Genomic DNA, 23,325 nt, shown 5'->3' on the forward strand with positions numbered 1-23,325 from the left:
TAAAAACATCATCATCCTAATGAAAAAACAACTGAGAACACGTTGAAAATAGATCAAAAGATGGTCGGAGGGGGACTTTGCGTCTAGTGAAATGAGAATTCCCCATCAGACCAATCAGAAAAGACCATTTTCAGCACTAATGTCAGGCTGAAAACCTCGATCTTTTCTATGCTCTCCGTACTCGTCTAGGCCTCCTTTTGCATGAATCGCGTCATTGACGCTCCATGGAGCTGATCCACCTGTGGCTTTGCATAGGTGCAATGGAAGCTCAGGTTGCTGTGACAGCTGCTGTCAGGTCATCTGGCGTCTCTCATCTTCCTCTTGACAACAGATTCATTATCATGTGATGTAGGTCAGGGGAGTCCACTGATCAATCAAGCTCAGAAACACTTTGTTCATTGAAGCAGTTTTTGGCACGTTCAGCAGTGTGTGTAGGGGCCACGACCTGATGGAAAATGAAGTTAGCGTCTCCGTACAGCTTGTCAGGAGAGGACACACATGGCTCTTCATGCTTCCTTGACTATTGTCATGAACATTACAACAAACAAAAGCTTGGACTATTTCAGTTGTATTCATTCTATATACAACACAACTTATGTTTTTTTAATTGAACATTTCACAGTATTCTAAGTTTTTTGTAATGTACCTGTAAAGGTTATTATTCTTTATTTTAACCCAAGAACACTTTCACCATAAAAAGTTACACCATCACTTTTGCTAAGTCATTTTTACCTGATATAATATACCCAGTAAAAGTATTTTTCATAAAAAATAGATCAAAATATGACAACACATGATACATTGGAGTAGCTTTATTTTATGTTCAACTGTTATGTAACAAAATGGAAAATAAAAACATAGGAAGATCCTAAAACATGCTTGAAAATTAATGAAAAATTAGGTATTTCAGAAGAAAAAATCCTCTAAAAAATCTTTTGGGTGCTGCTGATAAATGTTTACAACAGCCTTCATTTACAAGAAGCTGCTGATGAGAGAAAGCTTTTAATAAACTAGAACACAACTCCATCTCATAACAGACATGTTAAAGTCACAAAATAAAAGATGAACTTTTAAACTCCAAAGTTTTCCTTTTGGATGATTTGTTGTTAAGAAAATCTCAGTTTTCTTAGTTTTGTCTTCAACCAGCAGTCTGTGTTTTCGGAGTCACATGAGACTCTTTTATTAAAGTAACATTTAAAAGTTTTTAAATGTTAAAAAGTAACTGTAAAGTAAGAACTGAAAAAGTAGTAAAAGTAGAAAAATTCAAATTCAAACTCATTAACAAACAGTTGAAGGACAGTGTGTATTAAAGTCGAACTACATTTTGACTCATTTGTGCGTCCTGTCTTGTCAATGGTCGTCAAAAAGTACAACAAATATTAAGGCACATGAGATTATTATGCAAATTGTCTATTTTTGAAAAAAAATTAGGAATTTAAAGTGTGTTTGAAAAATATTTCATGGGTCTCTTAATTAGCTCGGATTTCATTTTGGTTTGTTAGATTTACATTTCTGGCAGAGACGCACCAACAACAGTGAAATTAACTATTTTTATTTAATCACTGCTGACACGACACTTGTTACTGTGTTTGCTGCAGTGAGACGCTCATGTGAGACAAGGTGTCTTTTATTTTAAAATGAACTTCGGTCAAATGTAAAAAAACAAAACTATTTTCTTTTTTGTGTTTTATCTATCTAAAATGAACACGGGTAATCTATGTTGATCTTAGTAGTAACAATAGCATAAATACAAATCCCTCTAGGTGGGCACATATGGTTTAGAAGTAGGCAGAAAATGTCGACCCCGATTGGGTTTGTCCACAGTTTATGTGGTGGCCCCACCTGTGCTTGTCCACATTGACTTAAGTGGGAACTCAGTGGGTTAGCTCGCTACGCTAGCTAGCCACCCAATAGACAATGGAGCTCGCTAGTTTGCTGCAGCAGAGCTTGCTACCTCAATGCAGTGGAGCTCCCTACAACAGAGCTCGCTAGCATGCTCCAACTGACTTTGCTAGCTCAATACACCAGAGATTGTTAGCCTGATACAGTGGCACTCGCTACAGCGGAGCTCGCTAGCGCGATACAGCGGAGCTTGTTAGCTTGATACAGTGGAGCTCGCTAGCTTGCTACAGCAGAGGTAGCTGGAAGTCGCTACAGCGGAGCTCATTAGCTTGTTACAGTGGAGCTTGCTAGCTCGATACACTGCAGCTTGCTACATGCGACCTTGGTGCAACGGAGCTCACTATAGCAGAGCTCGCCACAGTGGAACTCGCTACAGCGGAGCTCGCTAGCTTGATACAGCGGAGCTCGTTAGCTTGATACAGTGGAGCTCACTACAGCTGAGCTCGCTAGCTCGCTACAACAGAGCTCACTAGCATGCTACAACTGACTTTGCTAGCTCAATACACCAGAGATTGTAGCTTGATACAGTGGCACTCGCTACAGCGGAGCTCGCTAGCGCGATACAGCGGAGCTCGTTAGCTTGATACAGTGGAGCTTACTAGCATGCTACAGCTGACTTTGCTAGCTCGATACACCAGAGCTTATTAGCTTAATACAGTGGAGCTCGCTAGCTTGCTACAGCAGAGGTTGCTGGAAGTCGCTACAGCGGAGCTCATTAGCTTGTTACAGCGGAGCTTGCTAGCTCGATACACTGCAGCTTGCTACAGCGGACCTTGGTGCAACGGAGCTCACTGTTATGGAGCTCGCCACAGTGGAACTCGCTACAGCAGAGCTCGCTAGCTTGGTACAGCGGAGCTTGCTAGCATGCTATGCTGTCCACCAGGAGGCTGGTTAGCATAGCGACCCAACCCACTGAATGCCCACCTAAGCTAATGTGGGCCAACACAGACCACGGAAACTGCGGACAAACTCACATATTCTGCCGCCAAGAAACTGTATGGGGCCTACCTGGTCTTTCTGTTGGGTCTTATTGTTTTTTTAAAGGTTAATGAAGACTTTGTGGATCCTACTCGGTTTTAGTCGGTAATAAATCCACCTGAATGAATCTTTCTGAGTTGAAGGTTACAGACACCTGTATTAAACTGTCAAGAGATGGTTGCTTTATGTTGGTCCACACAAACTGCTTTAGTGTTGTTGACCTTTTAAAACCTGAGGCGTCACTGCTGATGCTTAAACACAAAATGTTTAACTTTTTAGTAGTTAACACGATCATTCCAGTAGATAGGCTCGAGCCGCTTTTCTCCTTCAGAATCTACTGGAATGATCATGTTAACAATTGAAAAGTTACAATAAATCACATAATGTAAACACTGGAGCTTCTATGCTAAAGGGTTAAATGACTCCATCTAATGCTACTATGTTTTTATCTACTTTGTGAGTTAAAAAAACTTTCGATAAATAAAATGGGAACTCCAGAAGCTCAGTCTGCGCTGCAGAGCGAGCTGAAAGCTGCATATTTTTTCCTTTTTTCCTGTTTGTCCTGGTAAAGGAAAGTGGGCTATTTAAAGCTTTAGGGGAGGTGGAATAGGTGTAACATTGACTTGGCAATGTGGGCAGCAAAGACTTTGCAAAGTGGGACAAAAGAGTGTGTCCCTTTCTCTTTCAAGCTTCTCCCTAGATTTGAAGCATGGAAAAGCTTAAAGAGCACACCCAGAAACGTCAAGGAGGCATTTTGTTTTTATTTTGATAAAAACATATAGCTGTTGCATAATTAGCTTTTTCCGTCCCCCCCGAGGATGTTCTGCCCACACAGCAGTAGGAAAGATGAGAAGCCATGTTGTTGCAGCTCCAAAAAAGATCTTTTTAGCTTGAACGCTGATGTCAGTTATGTCCTAACGTCAGTTTCACACCGCCGACTCTGATGGCAACACAAGGTGAAAAGCCACAGACGAGGAAGTTTAACTAAAATCTGTTTCAGCCACTGTTTTTGAACCGAGTTAATGATTGTGCGAGCTGCTCACGTACAACAGAGCAGAATGCGTTTGACCTCACTGAGTAGGCTGTGTGAACGATTGATTATTTGCTTCTGTCTGCCTGCAGCAGATTGGAGGAAGGACCATGACACTGTCCCGGCTGCACTGTAAGAGGAACCAAATCACAGGGACTTTTATTTCATCATAATAACGAAGCTATCTTTGAAATAATAAAGGATTTATCTGGTTTTTGAGGCGCTTTTTCAGAAACTTTCTTTCCATTGGATGGTTGATTGGTCTGAAAGCACAGGCAAATGACTTCCTTTTAGAGGGAAATTATAAGCAGAAGTAAAAATACAAGCATGAAAGATCTTTTTGTGTGCACGGCTGCCAGATAATTTGGTTCTGTCGCTTCACTTTCAAACATCATTCAGAGTTATTGAAAAATAAACGATTTCTCTGAACTGCAAGGAGTTAAAGTCCCCCAATTTTTTTTTTCTATTTAAAAAAAAAAAGAAATTTTTAACTAAAATCCCACGACCTAAATGTCTTCAAAAGCCATTTTGCATGTAGATATGAAGTCCCTGTTTATAAAATATTATCAATTTAGCACAAAAAACTAAAGTCTGCTAGCTTGATGCTAACGTTTGATGGAATTTCCCATAGGACGGCTAATGCTAACGCTAGGTCGACCTAAACATATATTTCTGACTAAATGAACATCTTTATAAACTCACAGACACGAATTTACCAAACTCTTTTAAGGAAATATTTTTAAAGTAACCATTTGTGGTCCAAAACACAGTTTTTTTGCGCATTTTTTGCCTGTTGCTCTTGATAAAAAGCGTACTGCTATAGCGAGATCGCCACCTAGTGGCCAAACTGAAACTCCCTCCAGGAGAAACAATGTTTACAATATTTATGATCTGAACATTTTTGTTAGAACTTTTCCTTTGGATAAACTAATCTCATTATTTCACTAATATATTTTACAGTATGTGAACTGTATCAGATTACTATAAATATATTCAAAACATATAGAAGATTATTAATTTATTTCTAAGCAAATATGTATAAATGTGTAAACTCAAAATAAAATACAAAAAATCAGACTTGAATCGATCCAGACTCTTGTGAATCGAATAGTTTCTGGAAATTTATTGATACCCAGCAGTGCAAAATCTCCTCTGAGGGGGCGTGGCTTTTGGAGCTCCGCCCCTGATTCTGCTAGCATAAATCTTTACCTACACTACATAAAAATGTCCATCAATTTGGGTAATGTCCAGCCGTATGGTTCTGATCCGGATGTCAGCTGGACGAGGAAGTGAAGATCTTCATGGACAGAACTTCCTCCAAAATCCTGATTCTTTCTCCTTCCAGTTCACCGAAGACTCTTTTAGCTAATTCTCCAGTGTTTATTGACTGTGATCAATACATTCAATCATTGGTTTCTCAGAGTTCTTGATAAAATAATCAAAGCTAACATCAAAATGCTCTTTCATTGATTTACAATCCTTTCCAACTGTGGTCAAATGAGCCGCCGTTCACATTTCCGTGGTCACATCAAGAAGCTCCGTGGAGTCTGGTGGAGATTTTCCAGCGTTCTCAGTCCTGCTACCGTAAGTATTGGATGAAACTCACACCAAAAATCCAGTGATGCTGATTTGACCACAGAAATGTGAACGGCGGCTCATTTGACTGCAGTCAATGTGAAGATACCATCTTCTCTTCTCCAGAACCTGAACTAGACACTAGGAACAGATGAGGGTTTAGTGCATGTGCAGCAGAGCTGTTGATGGAAAGAAGATCATTCATTCAGACAGAGTCTGTCCAAGACAGTTTGATTGATTTAAAAGAAGAAATACTCAGAAATGTAAAAACAAAATGATCTCTTATTGTGTGATTGCTTAGTAATCATTCACAAATAGTGATTCTCCTGCTTCTTTCTGTACGTTTTTCAGCACATAAAAACTCAATCACACTTTAGCAATCTTGGTATCAAAAAATTCAGCTTATTCGGGACGTTACTGCTTGTATTTTTGCTAGTCAAAAACTTTATAGCTTTTGAAATATTGAACAGAATATGCTTCATAGGAAATGAAAGAGAAGGTTTTTAAATGTCAATATTTTAAGTAGATTAGCAACAAACCTTTAAATATTTTCATGGGCTGTTTTCATCTTTTATAGTAATTTTCCTAATTTTTTATCTAAAATTTCAGCAACATGCTAACATTTTTGACTAATTTAGCTGATTGAGGAGTTTAAGGCTATTTTGGAGTTTACAGAGTATTTAAGCAACAGGCTATTTTTTTTTATTAATTTAGCATCTACTGAGGTTTTTAATACTAATTTGGAGTTTAGCGTCTATTTTAGCAACATGCTAACATTTTTAACTAATTTAGTTTACTGAGGAATTTTAGGTTATTTTGGAGTTTAGCTAGTATTTAAGCAACAGGGGCTAATTTAGCATCTACTTTGGTTTTTTATGCTAATTTGGAGTTTCGCTAATATTTTAGCAACATGCTAACATTTTTGGCCAATTTGGAGTTTAGTTTCTATTTTAGCAGCATGCCAACGTTTCTGACTACTTTTGTTTACCGAGGAATTTTAGGCTATTTTGGAGTTTAGCTAGTATTTAAGCAACAAGCTAGCTTCTTTTATTTTTTATTTGGAGTTTAGCTCATATTTCACCAACACACAATTTTTTTTTTGCAAAATTGGCTTTAACTAGGGATTTGAAAGTAATTTTAAGATAAATTTCTCAGAAATTTTGGTCAACTTCAGCACTCTTTCATAGTTATTTAACAACATTTCCAGTCATTTAGCAAATTTAACATTTTGTAAATAGCTTTTGCATTTTCAGCAAATCCCTGCGACTATTTTCAGCAAAAAGCTTCACCATCTTCAGCGACTATTTTCAGCAAAAAGCATTCCCACTAGCATTATTGCAGGTAATGCCACTTTTCTAGTTACATTTGTTCTTTTTCATAAGAAAAACTTCCCATACATGTTAAAACTCATGATTTTCATCATTAAAGCAGCTGGCTCATCCGAATAACTCAGCTATTAGGACATTTGGGTCGATTCAAATGAGAAAGTTTGGAGCCAGTAATGACAGAGGCTGAAAAATGGCAGAAGACGAGAAGTGGGACCAGAACGGGAGAGCAGGGTGATGAATGGTCTGTCCTTTAAATAGGACGGGGTTTTTGCAACTTTTTAGCAGGCCCAGAAAGCAAACTTTGTGCCTGATATTATTCTGGGTCAGGCAGCCTCAGGGGAAGACGAGACGCAGCGCTGGCCTGGCCTTTCATTGGCCGCACAACACACTGGTCTGAGTCTCGCTCAGTCCCCTGGTGTTGGATCTGAAATATCTGCCAGCTTGATGCTTTATCAGAGCGGACCACACATGGACCGTATGTCAGCACAAGACACAAAATGCTCAAGTGGAGCACAGAGAGTGGTGCTGTGGAGCTGGCCTCCATCAGCAGCTGAGAGGAAGTGTGTACTTTCCTGTTTAGTCGTCATCATGCCATCTAGAGGTCGAGATGAGAACAGAGAACACAGACAGCTTCCATCACTTTATACTCATGTAAATATACACACATCTGCATGTACAGTACAAATATGATGAGACTCCTGCGTTTAATCTTTTACATAAATATACATTTACATTGCACTCATTGTAAAAAATTAAATTAAAATGCCCCCAAGGATGGTCAGTTCTTCTCACAGGTCTGAAAAAGAACACTTCTCTATATCCATGCTAAATAATCCACTGATTCACTGTTTACATTCTTTACTGGAGTCGTGTGTGTTTCCACATGCTTCCTCTGAATGATTCAAATGCAGTGAAAAGAGCACTTAAAACAATAAAGGCATGAATGGCACAGACTGAATGTGAGGTTCCAGGTTTGATCCTCTGAGTCTGAGAGTTCAGCTCCTGTTTTCAGCACCATGAAGACGGGAAAAGAAAAATCCTGCGATGCATTAGAGACAAATCAAATCATATGTAGGCAGATTTTTAGTCTTCTGTAAAACTCATTTGTAAAAGATGCTTTAGGAGAAGTCAAGTGTGTGGAACGTTCCCAGCCAGCAAAGCTAAAAGGTCCAAAAACGGTTTAAAAGTGGGCAGAAACTGTGGACCCCAGTGGGTTTGACCCCAGTTTCTGTGGTGGTCCCACTCCCACCTGTGTTTGTCTACATTGGTTTAAGTGGGAATTCAGTGGGTTGGCTCGCTACGCTAGCCAGCCGACCAGTGGACAGCGGAGCTCGCTAGCTTAATACAGTAGAGCTAGCTATCTCAATATAGCTGAGGTCACTAGCTTGCTACAGCATAGCTCGCTGACTCGCCATAGCAGAGCTCGTTAGCCCGATACAGCCAAGCTCACTAGTTTGATACAGTGATGCTCAGTGGCTTGATAAAGCGGAGTGTGCTAGCTTGCTACAGTGAAGCTATTTAACTCAATACGGCTCAGCTAACTATGGTTAACTAGCTTGAGAAAGTTGAATACAGCGAAGCTCGTTAGCTGGCTACAGTGGAATTCGCTAGCTCAATACAGCAGGGCTTGTAGCTCGATATAGCGGAGCTTGCTAGCTCTATACAGCGGAACTTACTAGCTCGATTAAGAAGAGCTTGCTAGCTCCATACAGCGGGACTCGCTAGATGGCTAAAGTGGAGCTCGCTAGCTGGCTACAGTGGAGCTCGCTAGCTTGATACAGCAGAGCTAGGTAGCTCAATACAGCAGAGCTTGCTAGCTGGCTAGAGTGGAGTTCGCTAGCTCGATAAAGCATAGCTAGGTAGCTTAATACAGCGGAGCTTGCTAGCTCTACACAATGGAACTCGCTAGATGGCTAAAATGGAGCTCGCTAGCTTGATACAGCAGAGCTAGGTAGCTCGATATAGCATAGCTAGGTAGCTTTAAACAGTGGAGCTTGCTAGCTGGCTACAGTGGAGCTCGCTAGCTCAATAAAGCGGAGCTCGCTAGCTCGATATAGCATAGCTAGGTAGCTTAATACAATAGAGCTTGCTAGCTCTACACAGCAGAGTTCCCATTCCGATAAAGCGGAGCTTGCTAGCTCGATATAGCATAGCTAGGTAGCTTAATACAGTAGAGCTTGCTAGCTCTACACAGCGGAGTTCCCATTCCGATAAAGCGGAGCTTGCTAGCTCGATATAGCATAGCTAGGTAGCTTAATACAATAGAGCTTGCTAGCTCTACACAGCGGAGTTCCCATTCCAATAAAGCGGAGCTTGCTAGCTCAATACAGCAGGGCTCGGTGGCTTGATACAGTGGAGCTTGCTAGCATGCGAGACCATGCACAAGGAGGCTGGCTAGCGTAGCGAGCCAACCCTCTGAGTGCCCACTGAAGTCAATGTGGGGAAACAGCTCCGGCCACCACAGAAACTGCAGACAGACCAAACTGCGGCCCACATTCTCTACCCACTTTTAGACCACATGTCCTCACTCGGCCTTGCTGGCTGGGTTTCCGCACCAGCAGATAACCGGACCTGCTCTTGGTTCTCATGTCACACCTGCCAGGAACAGCCGGCAGGAGACTGAGGAAGACTAAGTAGGTGATCCTGTTCTCTCTCAAGGAACACGGCGTTTTCTTTACCTCAGGACACTCTGTCAAGTTGCAACATGCAGACATAACAAACAGCCTTTGTTCCATTTCACTGGAGTTCATCAGAACAGCTGGATCTACAGATTGGTGGCTTCCTCCATGGCATTTACCCACCTGCACAAAGGAGAAATTATAGATCAGATTAAGTTTTATACTTAACCAAGAGATTTATAGTAGGGGTGTGCCAAAATATCGATATTGCAATATGTCGCGATATTTAGTCCTGCGATCGATTCTCGATGGTTCTCACCAAGTATCGATATTATATTTTCATTTGAAGAGGCTGTTGCGCTGAGCGTCTGAGTCGCGTGACGGAACCGTTGAGCAGTTGGGCGCGCTGCGTCGGACATTTAATGGCGACGCGCGCGCTTCATTCGGGAAAAGCAGCGGTGAGATACAGGCTCTGTAGCGCATGTGTGAAGCATGTCTACCTGTGCGCAGGTATCATCCATCTGTAGAAGAGGCAGCTGGTAAGAAGTGACTGACTGAGCGCTAGAATGACCACGATCACTTACTTCCTGTTTGATCGGTGCGCTGTGGGAACTGGGCGCATGCTTCGCAATTGTTTGTGTGTACTTCAGGTACCGGTTGGAATTTTCGTTTTCACGTTTAACCTGCTGGTGTACGGTGTAACTTTGGTAAATTTATGGTGTGAAGTTTTCACATGAATGTAATTACTTTTTGCTAATGTTAATTTAAAATAATTATTTAATAAAAAATGTAGGATTTGATGAATTAACTTAAATTAAAATGTAATTAAAATAAAGTACATGAATTCCCTGTAAATTAGGGAGGTTGGTGGTTAATTGAAAAACTTAAAATGACATAAATATTGCGCCGTCTGTCAACCATCGCTCCCGTGAGCAAACTGAAAGTGAAACTGAAGCGTTCTATTTTGCTTTTCCTCCATGTGTGATCAAACACTAATTCAGCCGGGCTGAATGCGAGTGACACGCGCCGTCAGCAAACATACTGGAAAAACATGTGCGCAAAGTTTGGCGGATCTCTGCGTGCCGCGCAACCGTGCATGTGGGGAGCACGGACTTAGAGAACTCAAAATCAGACGCGGTCTCCATTGTTGTTGCGCTTCTAAGTGCACTTTCAAGTGAACTTTCGAGTCCGCCTTCGAGTGCACTAATAACTGCGCTTTTGGGTGCAGAAAATTTGGAAGTTTTTGTAAACCAGTATCAGAGAGTAGGGATGTCCCGATCCGATCACATGATCGGAAATCGGGCGCGATCACGTGTTTGGGGACTCGATCGGAATCGGACTCCTTTGTCCGATCAGGATCGGATATTTCATTAATTCTCATTATGATCAGAGCTTTATATTTCATCTTATCATTCCGAATAAATACTCCACTAGAAGTCTGCATGTCATAAAAAGATCACAAAATGTTATTACCAGAAAACGCAGCAGAAAACGGCAGCAGTACAAGCAGAATGCTAACTTGTAAACAAAGCTAGCTAGAAAGCTAACTTCCGGGACTAATAACTCTTTTAAAAACGCTTTAAACTGACAGCAAGTGTCTCTATTGGTTTGTCATAACTCAAACAACAACCTGTAAAGGTATTCCAACAGAAAAATACAGTATTTTGTTTCTTTTTCATGTGAAGCTCTTCGTGCTGCAGACAGATGGCTACACAGCAGCTGCTAACTGCTACATGCTAGCGCCGTGATTTAACTCCTTAGGACCCGAGCTGTCCTTTGATATGCCTGTTTAATTTATCTGACAGAGAAATAACAGTTAAGAAAATTAACTACTGTGGTAATAAAACCGAAAATGTGATTTCTTCAGAACTTAAAAAATAAGCAAATAACCTTAAAAACAACTAAATAAATAAAACTAATAAATTAAAACTAATAATGATATCAGCTATTCATAAACACTCATCAAATGTTATGCTAAAACAAAATCATAATTTATTTTTAAGAATTTTAAATGAGGACAGGAATCACATTTGGTCAAAAATGTTCAATATTTCTAAAGATGTTGAAGCTAAAGTCACTAAACTTTATCACATGACTAATTATCACTTATATAACGAGAAATTTTTTTTTTTTTTCCTAGTTTATATTTGGTGTATTTATACTTGTTTATTAAAGCTACTTCACAGAAGTGTTTTACTTAAGTTTCTAATGATAAAAGAAGGTTATTGAAATATAAATAAGGGACAACACTAATCTGTTTGTTTAATTTATTCATGTTTTAAATGTCTTATAAAAGTATCGGATCGGGACTCGGTATCGGCAGATACACAAAATCAAATGACTCAGAATCGGATCGGGCCCAAAAAAACCTGATCGGGACATCCCTATCAGAGAGCAAATCCATCCACTAATGAGGCCCCATCAGGAGTTACTGCAGGATGTCCAAAGTCAGGCCTCGAGGGCCGGCCTTCAGCTGGTTTTCCAGAAACTCCGCCTTAGTGGTTCTGATGAGGTGTGTTTAGCCAATAAGGAGCTTCAATGGTAGGTTGTAGGAGACCGGCCCTCAAGGACTGACATTGGACACCATAAAATACCATAAAATAGCTAAAAAAAAAACAAAAGGTGAACTCAGAACACATAAACATTCATACATTTGCTGAAACTACATCAGCGTCAGCTAAGCAAATGCAACCAAACGCTGCAGCGACAACCAAATCAGCTCCACCCCTTTACTCTCCTGTTTCAGAGGGTTTCAGCAGCAGCACTTGGATTCACACATCGGGTCCAGATCACCTTGGAGTTAATTAAAACGAGCAATTACATCTCAAAATGATCCAGTGTAATATGTGAATCCAAACAGACTTATTACAAAGTGATGCTGCTGTTTCCATGGTGACAGGTCATCACTGTTTGGTTTGATCTCAGTGATGTTCAACCGCCGTTCTCCTGATGCGCTGAGGGCTTCTCACCTCTGGGCTGTGAAGTTATCCTCCGCTTTAAAAGAGTAAAACAGAGTTTCTTTGTGGTAAAGCTGGAAGACGTTTGTCTCCTCGTCTCCTGGATGTTTGTCAGAAAGCTTCACCGTGAAACCCAGCAGAGGAAGACTTTCTGAAGCGATCCGCTCCTGAAAACACAAGAACAATGTTACTCAGTATAATTCAGAATTCTTAAAGTCAAATCTTTTGATCCTGTGATCTTTTAGTTATGATTATGTTGTTTTTAGCCAAACAAAACGTTGTTTTCTAGAACATAGTTTCTGCAGAGCAGCAGAAGTTCATTAGAAATTCACCTCTGAGTTGTGGGTGGGTCTATTGATGTGGGACAACCCCACCCCCTCTTCCCCTTCCCTATTGCTTTGCACTGCAAACTATTTCATCCTTAAGAATTAAAACTTTGTTTTTTAGACATTTACCAGAATATTTTATCTTATTTCTGCTTTATATCTGTCTAAGATTTTATCAAAAACTAGAAACTAAAAATAAAAAATATATTATCAAAATTAATCAAAATTATTTTACTCAAAAGAAATAGAAAGACTTGAAAACTAAAATTTCACTGTTTTTTGTTAAATTTCAAGGAACTTCTTTTGAAGTTCCACAAATATTGTTAGACTGGAAATTATTGTAATAATTTTGGGAAAAAATAGATTTATGTTGTAAGAATAAATGTTAGGTTTAGATTTTATCAGGATTTATTAAAATAGGCAAACTTGTACGAAGATTTTGTTCACATTTTGTTCTAAAATGAGTCATTTTCATTTATTTGACTAGTTTTTTGTCACTAATCAAAACGAATGATATGTAGAGATCAAAATATTAAACTATTATTGGGGCTGATTAACATTCAATTTGAAGTTTATTTAACAGTTTTCTTTTTTGACTTGTTTTTTTCCTTTCTGAATGCTTGTGTGGAACTCCTTGTTTCAAGATTTTGATATTTTATTATAACAATTCTTGTTAATTAAAAACTACTGCTGTATGGATGATAATTTTACTACTTTCTAGTGATTTTCTTCACAAGATTAGTGATCTATTCCTATTTTTAGAACACCGAGCTTGTGGCCCGCCCAGTATTTTTCAAACAGCATGCTTTCATCTGCTCCTGATTTAAAACAGTTTGAACTAGAAAAGTTGTATTACCAACAATAATGCTAGTGTGAATGCTTTTTGCTGAAAATTGTGACGCAATTTACTTTAATTGCTGAAGGGATTTGATGACAATACAAAAGCTATTTATAAAATGTTAAATTTGCAAATTGACAGTGAAAGAGAGCTAAAGTTGACCAAAATTTGCTTAAATACTAGCTGAACTCAAAAAATGCAAAAAAATCCCTTAGTGAACCATATTAGTGAAAAAAAGTTTGCACAAAGCTAAAATAGAAGCTAAACTCAAAATTATCATATTAAAACCTCTTTAGATAACAAATTAGCCAAAAAATGTTAGCGTGTTGCTAAAATATTAGCTAAACTCAAAACTACCATTAAAAACCCCAGTAGATGCTAAATTAGCCAAAAACGTTAGCCTGTTGCTAAAATACTAGGGAAATTCCAAATTAGAATAAAAAACTTTAGTAGATGATAAAATTTGCCAAAAAATGTTAGCATGTTGCTAAAATATTAGCTAAATTCTAAATTAGCATAATAAAACCTCAGCAGATGCTAAATTAGCCAAAAAGCTAGCACATTGCTTAATAACTGGCTAAACTAAATTAGCCTAAAATGTTAGCCTGTTGCTAAATTAGAAGCTACAATCTAAATTACCATTAAAAACCCCAGTAGATGCTAAATTAGCCAAAAACGTTAGCATTTTTCAAGAAATGACTATAAAAGATGAAAACATAGCCTTTGAAAATATTTGAAGGCTTGTTGTTAATCTACTTAAAATGTTGAAATCTGATGACTCAGTCATTTCCTACGGGGCATATTTTGCTCAACATTTAAAAACTATAAAGTTTATGAAAACCAAAAATACCAGCAGTAATTAAGTGTGATTTACGTGCTGAAAAACATACAGAAAGGATCAGGAGAATCACTATAGTGTCAAATATTCAGAAATATAATTTTGATCTTAATTTTCTTTATATATGTCCTCCATCGTGAGACAAAAGCTACTGTTAAAAACACAATACAATCCCACCATTTTCATTGGAGTGAGTCTTTGAGAAGAAGAGTATTTAGTTGTTGTGTTTCACTGATGGCCGCCCTTTCATTTTGTAATGAGTGCGTCGATAGTGAGATGTTTCTCCTCACCTCTTGGGCTCTGTACGTGTACAGCACTTTGTCTTTTAGCAGGAACCACAGTCTCTTCCAGTTCTTCTTGCTCTTCTTGCTCCGCTGTAAAGTCCCGCTGATGGAGCCTTCCTCCGACACCGTCACCTGCACATCCAGGTGAGTTCATTTATGGAGTCACAACATCCATTTCCAAACATCGTATCTGCTAAATGAACCTGGGTGAAGGATATGATCCCTTTTCGATTTCGCCAAATGTTGTGAGGATGAATATTCTGGAAGACGGTGGAGAGCGGCCGGCTGGAGCGGTGCAGGCGGGGGCTGCTGCTGCCGGACAGCTCAGAGATCTCTCCTCCTGAGAAGACAAACAACTTCCTTCAGACCAAAGTGAAAAACACAGATATAGAGCAGCGTTTGTTCCCACGGCTCCAGTTCCTTCACACTAACCTTCACTTCTGAAACACAGATAAGCACAAAAACATTTTCTCTGCAGTCGGTGAACCAGAACTGGGTTTGGAAGAGGAGCAGAGACCTGCTGGACTGTTTCTCTGTCGAGATTAAACGAGACTTAGACCTCTGCCAAACCGCTTCATGGCCCCCAGGTGCTGGTGAACTAATCAGAATGAATTCTCAATCCACCGATGCCAAAGAATGAGAAAGATATTAGTCTAGATCAGGAGTCATCAAACTACGGCCCGCGGGCCAGATCCGGCCCTCCTCCACATTCTGCACCGCCCCCGGAAACCGTATTGGCTAAATTTAGACACTTTTCCAGTTTTTAAGGCTAATTGGGCATAAGCGAATATTTCAGCTACATGCTAGCTGTTTAGGCTAATTTAGGCTTATTTCACTTTTTTTAGGCTAATTTGGAGTTTAGCTAATATTTCAGCTACATATTAACTGATTTGGCTAATTTAGGCTAATTTAAAATTTTTAAGTTAATTTTGAGTTTAGCTAATGTTTTAGCTGTATGCTAGCTTTTTGGTGAAATTAGACATTTTTCCAGTTTTTTGGGCTAGTTTGGCATTTAGAAAATATTTCAGCTACATGCTAGCTGTTTCGGCTAATTTAGAAATTTTTTAGTTTTTTCAGCTACTATTTTAGCTAGCTATCAGTTTCAGCATTTTCAGCTACCAACTTCAATGTTTTCAGCTATCAGCTTCGGCGTTTTTAGCTACTGATTTAAGCATCTTCGGATCCATCAATCTATCGGAGGTAATGCAAACCGACCCCAATTGGCTCTTTTACTGTTAAAGGTTTCTGACCCCTGAGCTACATCCTCCTGACTACATGAGAACAGGAACTTTGTTCAGTCAAATTGTTTTTTTTAAATCCACCAAATACCTCACCATTCCACCCCGTCACCTTTGGTGTCTTTGAAAAGCCCCATTTGTCCTCTGGAGATACCAAAAGGAATTTAATTTAGTAGAATACAGTGGTTGGGAGATATAGTTGTGCTCATACGTGTACATTACCCTGGAAGAAATTATGATTTTTTAGGTCACTGTTTATTTCCATTCATAGTTAGTGGTTTGGTGAAGCAATTATTGTCAAAAATTCTATTTATCCTTTTGAAATCCAAATGAAAACAGAAACTTCCCAAACGACCCTGTTCAAAAGTTTAACAGTGAAAACATGAACACAAGCTGATACAAAAGGGTTTGAATGACAGCTAAAGGTAATAACCATCTTCACCTGTGACTCGATTTCCTGTGATCAATGCGCGTGCACTAAAGGTCTATGAGACATTAGCTTCAGCTACGTCTGATTTTTAAGGTGTGATGGATAAATTAAGTAAAATAAAATGATGCAATCATCGTAAAACTGGTATTTTCTAAATATAATATAACCGTGAATCCACTGTGTCCATAACTTTTTTATCTGCGTGTGAAACAGTCGAGTTTGTCGCCGTGTTTTAGCCGGAGCGGCTAATGCTACATGAGAACTGTCTCGATAATTCCATATGTGGATGAAAACTCCTGGTAAACAGCAGCTTTATTATTCGTTGAAGTTAAAGGCTACGATTTCCTCGTTAAACATTTTCTACCCGAAGAAACTTTATAAATACGATTTATTGTCTGATTTTTGTATTTAGCTTTGTGCTACTAGCTTAGCAATCCAGTTAGCCATGATGGTAGCCGCTTTAAGTCATGTGACCCAGACGGATGTTGTGAACAGAATCTGGAAGTCTTTCAAAATAAAACTTCCTTCAGGATCAGACAATAAGCTAAACTGAAATATTAGCGCATTAATTTATTTCTTTTTGTTTCTGCGGCCCGGTGGGTGGGGACTGCTGGGGGTTACCAGCCCCCATGGGGACCCCATCAGAGTGCATCTCTATCACTAACGTCATGACCAGCATTGACGGCGCTCTCACCTCTTTTCTTCAGCTCGCTGTAACAGCGATCGCACACTTTGGCCATGCGGTCCTTCATGTATTTGAGTGGATATCTGTTCCTGGAGCAGCTGCGACAGACGATCTACAGCATGAAGGAAGCAGACATCAGAGTTCTGTGAGGTTTTTGGGGGGGCTCCGGCTGCAGTTTGACTCTTACCCTTCCACAGCCGTGGCAGTGATGTCTGCGGAGCGTCAGGCTGAAATCGGCCGTGCAGTTCATGCACATCATGACTTGTGAGACGGGGACGAGAGTGGGAGCTTTCTCCCCCAGGAGCAGTTTAAGACCATCTCTGGACTGAACAGAGACACACGGTCGGTCACATGTCTGCATCAGTGAAGGACGGGATGTTGAGGACGTGTTCACCTCTCCGGAGCAGCTGTTGAAAGCAGATCCTCTCGCGTGTTCACTCGCAGTTCGGCTTAGAGTGTAGAACCAGTCTTCTCTTTCCAGGAATGAACTGCAAGTAAGAACACGCAAACTATTCCCAACCCTTCTACTGAACATCTGTAGTATTGTTTTGTTCTAAGCAGATATTTTCTGATTTATATACATCTCTCTGTGACCCACCTGGCAGACAAAATGATGGAGATGTCGGCTCCCTCCAGCTTTAGAGCGTTTGGGGCATTTTCTATGGTGGGTTTACTGACCTGGAAATTCAGTCAGATTTGGGTCCAACCGTCAAATAGAGAGAAAACGTTCAAATTATGGTTCTGTTCTATCCTTAACGACACGTTATCCAGGAGGCAGAAATATGGAGACATGATAAGGAACTGACCTTGAGGCCGGTGAGGGACAGAGTATTCTTCAGTCGGTATTTTCCATTCTGCTGAGGGTAGGTGTAGAGCAGCACGTCGTTCATCTGACAAACACAACGTTCCATCACTTTACTAAAGTCTACAGATTTAAAAACATCCCCGTAATAAAACACATTTGATGCATTTACATCAACTCTCCAGCAGGTGTCGCTTCAGCCTAAGATTAATCTCATTTATGCTTCTTCACTGATTTCTAAATGTTTCTTACTTTGAAAAAAAATGTCAAAACAAATCTTGAATCTGCATGAAAGATTAAACACATTTTACTATTAATCCCAGTGAAAAAAGACAAAATGATGTTAACATTTGAATTCCAATACCTTTAGTTAAAGATCTATTGAATAACGTTTCACAGCCTGGCAGAACTTTACACCACAAACATTTCTGTTAATGAGTTTAAAAAGTTTATTTTCCAGTTAAAGTCAATGTTCCCTTAGAGCAGGGGTGTCAAATCCCAAACACACTTGGGACAAACAGAATAAACATTTATTGAAGACTCCAAATCTACATTTTTAAAACTAACTTTTGAACATAATTATGAACCAAATATATAGAATTACCTGCAATAATGTTAGTGTGAATGCTCCAAGCTGAATTTGGCAGCTGAAGATGCTGAAATTGATAGCTGAAAATGCTAAAGCTGATAACTAGTAAAAATATTAGCTAAATGCCAAATTAGCCTAAAAAAACTAAAAGAGAAAACCTTGGGTTAGCCAAAGCAGCTATCAAAATATCCTAAAAAAAGCATGCTCTGAAATATAAGGTAAAAGTCAAATTTGCCTAAAACACTAAAAAAGCATAAAGCTGAAAAAAAACAGCTAAACTTTAAAATAGCCTAACAAACTGGAAAAAGGCCTAAATTAGCCAAAACAGCTAGTATGTAGCTGAAATATGAGCAAATATCCAAAATGGACTAAAAAGCTGTAAGCTGAATTTGGCAGTTGGAGATGCTGAAATTGATAGCTGAAAACTCTGAAGCTAATTGCCAGCTAAAATTTTAGCTAAATGCAAAATTAGCCTAAAAAACAAAATAAAATAAAATAAAAAAACTTACATTATTTGAAACAGCTAGCATGTAGCTAAAAAATAGCTAAACTTTAAAATAGCCTAAACACTGAAAAAAGTCTAAATTAGTTCAAACAGCTAGCATGTAGAAATATGAACTAAAAAGGTGTAAGCTGAATTTGGCAGCTGGAGATGCTGAAATTGATAGATGAAAACGCTGACGCTGATTGCTAGCTAAAATATTAGCTTAATGCCAAATTAGCCTAAAAACAAAAAAAAAACCTTAGGCCTTAGCTTAGCCAAAACAGCTAGCTTGCTCTTAAATACTAGCTAAATGTCAAATTTGCCTAAAAAAAAAACAAAAAAAAAAACGCTGAAGCTGATCGCCAGCTAAAATATTAGCTAAATGTCAAATTAGCCTGAAAAACTTTAAAAAACTTAGGTTAGCAAAAACAGCTACCATGTAGCTAAATAAGCTACACTTGAAAATAGTCTAAAAAAAACTGAAAAGAAAAAGCTTAAATTAGCCACAGCAGCTAGCATGTAGCTGACATTTTAGCTGACCCAAAAATTGATTTAAAAAAACTGAAATCGAGCCTAAGTTAGGAGAATGTCGATTTTTAAAACTTTAAAACCATAACTTGTTAACAATGTTTATGAATCATAAAAAAGCAGGAACATTATTCCAGAATAGTCCAGAAGTAAATCCTTTTCTAAGGATGATGTCACACTCACTGGATCCAGTTTTTATTTACAGCCAATGTTACGATTTTGTTTATCACTTTTTCTTTTAAACTAACTAGATTTTCAAATTTAGTTTATTGAGGGACACGTTCATCTCAAACTTTTGACCAAACGGTTCCCATCAGAAACTGTGAATAAACTCCGTCTGCCTGTTTGGTTACAAAATACTGGATTATTCGTGTATAAAGATTTTTAAAAATGACCAATAAAAGGAGTTTGTGTACTTCAGTAAAAATAACAGGCAGGACTGACTGAACGGTAAGAAGTGTAAAACAAGGACTTTAGTCTGAATGTTGTTTAGCTTTAGGTACAAACACTTAAAGCGGCCGAACTTCCTTCTCAGTAAACAGTCGTATTTAGTAACATCAGAAGTTTACGTGGATGTTTCTACATCAGCAGCTGACCTTCACCGCGCTGGTCATAAAAAACGGTTCAGGAAGTGAATTTTCAGAAACATCCTGCCAGGAAACCTCTGTAAAGCTGTCTGGACTCAGGAAAAGATTTGGACTTACGTTTCACACAGATTTACACGAATAAAGCAAACTTTGTCTATGTTTTTAGAAAACAAGATTTATCATGAAATCTATAAAAATGTACCAAGAACAGATGACGAGGCTGGCGGCTTTTCCTGCTGACCTTCATCAGCGTGCCCTCCTTCACAAAAACCTGTTGGAAAAGGAAAAATCAAGTTGAAAAAATAGAGATCCTCTGATCCCAGTGCATGAAGGTTATCCGGAATGATCTTATTTTTGGATCAGGCTGGTTGAGGATTCCCAGCTGATTTTTTTTGTGTAAAGGTCGACATGGAGACAGAGAAGGGCCGACAGGGCGGCTGGTCAACCCAACGATGCAGCTATCAGAGCCGTACGAACCCTGCCAGGCTGAAGCAGGTCCCGCTGGCCGTGGACGCTGTGCGCGATGTTGATCAGGCGCAGCAGATTCTCCTGCAGGAGAAAAGCAGCAGTCAAACAAGAGAAACGATGAAGGGCGTGACATCATCGTCACTATCTACAACTCCTGCAGAGACGGTGGATGGTCACATGATGCAGGCAGACGAAGACGTTATCGTTCATGACTTTAGCCTGACTTTCACCTGGACTTTTTTGGGTATTTTCGTTCAAAAACATGTTCATTGATAAAAATGTAATTCTTGTTGTAATTAAATTACACCTAAAACTTTCATTCTATGTTGTAAAAACAGTTTGTTAAACATTTTTGGGGTTTCCACAGTAAAATGAATAAAATTTATCAGATGGAATTTTCAGTTTTTGCATGATTTTATGTCTAGTTTGAGAATATAAGATGTAAACATGAAGGTAGAGAGAGGTTGTACTAATTAAAATGAGACCAAATAAGCAACAGATCGTCTTTCAAATTTTAAAAACAGGAAATTCAAAAGTAGACAAAAACTGAGTTTTAGGCCTTAAAGGGTTAAAAATAAACGTTCTAAATGTACAACTTGTGTGTGATTACATATTGTGATTATTTACAGATGATAAGAGGCTGGTAAATACTGTAACAAAAAAAATTATTGCAATTAATTTTTTTCCAGTTTGCGATTAATTAATTTTTAAATCGATACTTATAAAATATTATTCAAGTAATTTTCTTCCACTTATTTTAGTGGGTCAGAAATATTTTTTAGATAAAAATCCATTTCCCTTCTATTTGAATTTCAAGATCAGTCTCTGTAAACATGGAGTTAAATCTTTAATTAAGAAGTAATTCAGTTTTTCCAACATGTATATTTATATAGATTCTGTCAATGGGCGAAGACAGAGAAACACCTGGACAGGTGACTAGTCTGCCGCAGACAACCACACGCTCACTCTGAAGAGGAAACTTTATTAAAAAAAAATAAAATCAGCCCATGGGGAATGTTTTAGCCCGTTGGATGGAACCTGAGCACCTGGGAACGTTAGTATAGGCTCCAGCAACTTCCATGACCCAACTTAGCATGACGTAGCATTGATGGATATTTATTAGGGCTGGGAATCGATTAAAAACATTTAACTAATTAATCGCACACCAGGGGAAAAATTAATCGTGATGAATCACATTTTTTTTTGTTACATAACCACTTATCTGCAAATAATCACAACATCAAATCACACAAAACATGTTTAGAACATTTATTTTGAATTAGTGCTGAAAAACAAAATAGATTAATCAAACTTTTGAGTTGTGATTAATCACAATGTTTTCCTAGATACATTTTATGACTATATAATATTTAATAATAATACAAATGTATAAATAATAATTATATTTTGAATAAAAGCAGACCAGAGAGAAAATGTTTCTTTCATTTTTATTGTCTTATATTTTTTAATTTATCAAGTGTAGAAATGTAATTTGTGTACAAAACACATGTAAGATCAGCAGAACTCTAAAGACTTTTATGTCTGCAGTATCACTATAATAAACTTCAGGCTCAGCGACACGTTGTTGTTCTGGTTTAAATATTTTGATTTTTGTGAAAAAATGATCTAAACCAAAAAAATGACAAGATTAAAGTACTAAAAAAACTGTGGTACAAGTGGAATAATACCTGACCAATACATTGGTCTTAATGCGTTAACTTTTACAGCCCTAATATTTACATGAAGAGTTTACAGGTAAATATAAGATTAAAATGTCCAACATTTCCTGCTGATTCACTGAAACGTGCATTTCAAACTCTTATTAAAGTCTTACCCCGTGTTGAATGTTGTCATTGATCTGATCTGCAATGTCAGAAACGACTCCGACCGCAGCTGTAAGACAAACAGGTAAAAGCATCAGCAACAAACACGTCAAAGTCACGGCCCGGGGGCCGGATCCGGCCCTCCAGGTAATTCTATCCGGCCCTCCAGATCATTTTATTTTATTATTAATGACCTGATGTTATTTTGTTCTCATTTCTAACTTGCATAACTTTGACTAAATATATTTTTATTGAGAGTAAAATATTAAAGTTATTTAAGGTTTAAGTTGATGTATTCTGGAATAATATTCCTGCCTTTTTATTATTCAAAAAAAGTTACGGTTTTAAAGTGTGAAAGATTGTCATTCAGCTTTTATGGGATTTACAAAGATTTTTTAGGCTGTTTTAGAGTTTAGCTAATATTTCCGCTACATGCTGTTTTCTTTCTTTTACATTTTTCAAGCAAATTTGACATTTAGCTAATATTTTAGCTGGCTATCAGCTTCAGTGTTTTCAGTTATCAGCTTCAGTGTTTATAGCTATTAGCTTCAGTGTTTTCAGCTTTAGCGTTTTAGCTATTATCTTCAGTTTTTTTCAGCAATCATCTTCAGCTTTAAGGTACTAGCTTCAGTGTTTTCAGTTATTAACTTCAGTGTTTTAGCTATCAGCTTTAGCATTTTTAGCTATCAGTTTCAGTGTTTTCAGTTTTCAGCTTTAGCGTTTTTAGATATTAGCTTCAGCTTTAAGGTATCAGCTTCAGCATTTTTGGCTATCAGCTTCAGCGTTTTAGCTATCAGCTTCAGTATTTAGCTATAGATTTCAGCATCTTCAGTGGTCAAATTCAGCTTACAGCATTCATACTAGCATTAATGCTATATATCTAGTTCTTAATTATGTTAAAAGTTCTGATTTTTTAGTTTTAGAGTGTTTAATAAATAATGTAGCCACGAGGGGGCCCAAGCCAGGGTCTCATTGTGCCGGTCCCAAGCCCGGATAAATACAGAGGGTTGTGTCAGG

The 23,325-nt window shown here is 38.4% G+C and overlaps 1 protein-coding gene across 3 annotated transcripts in view; it reads right to left on the bottom strand.

Moving 5' to 3' along the window:
• Positions 1-7,439: 7,439 nt before the first annotated feature.
• LOC112145351 (FYVE, RhoGEF and PH domain-containing protein 5) overlaps positions 7,440-23,325 on the bottom strand; it is a 41,179-nt gene continuing 25,293 nt past the window's right edge. Inside the window, exons 10-21 of one of the 3 annotated variants that reach the window (XR_002919055.2) lie at positions 22,320-22,378; positions 20,495-20,566; positions 20,220-20,288; positions 17,834-17,917; positions 17,626-17,705; positions 17,215-17,515; positions 17,037-17,139; positions 14,878-15,014; positions 14,681-14,806; positions 12,401-12,555; positions 9,492-9,614; positions 7,440-7,852 (exon numbers count right to left, since the gene is read on the bottom strand). Coding sequence is in view for 2 of the 3 variants with exons in the window: in XM_024270517.2 (XP_024126285.1) it covers positions 9,578-9,614; positions 12,401-12,555; positions 14,681-14,806; positions 14,878-15,014; positions 17,037-17,139; positions 17,215-17,515; positions 17,626-17,705; positions 17,834-17,917; positions 20,220-20,288; positions 20,495-20,566; positions 22,320-22,378 (1,223 nt within the window). In the remaining variant the exon portion in view is untranslated. Of the gene's footprint in view, positions 9,615-12,400; positions 12,556-14,680; positions 14,807-14,877; positions 15,015-17,036; positions 17,140-17,214; positions 17,516-17,625; positions 17,706-17,833; positions 17,918-20,219; positions 20,289-20,494; positions 20,567-22,319; positions 22,379-23,325 lie in introns of all 3 variants that reach the window. The other 2 variants (XM_024270518.2, XM_024270517.2) reach the window with 2 other exon arrangements.

This window comes from Oryzias melastigma, linkage group LG5 (assembly GCF_002922805.2).
Source record: "Oryzias melastigma strain HK-1 linkage group LG5, ASM292280v2, whole genome shotgun sequence".
Classification (NCBI taxonomy): domain Eukaryota; kingdom Metazoa; phylum Chordata; class Actinopteri; order Beloniformes; family Adrianichthyidae; genus Oryzias; species Oryzias melastigma.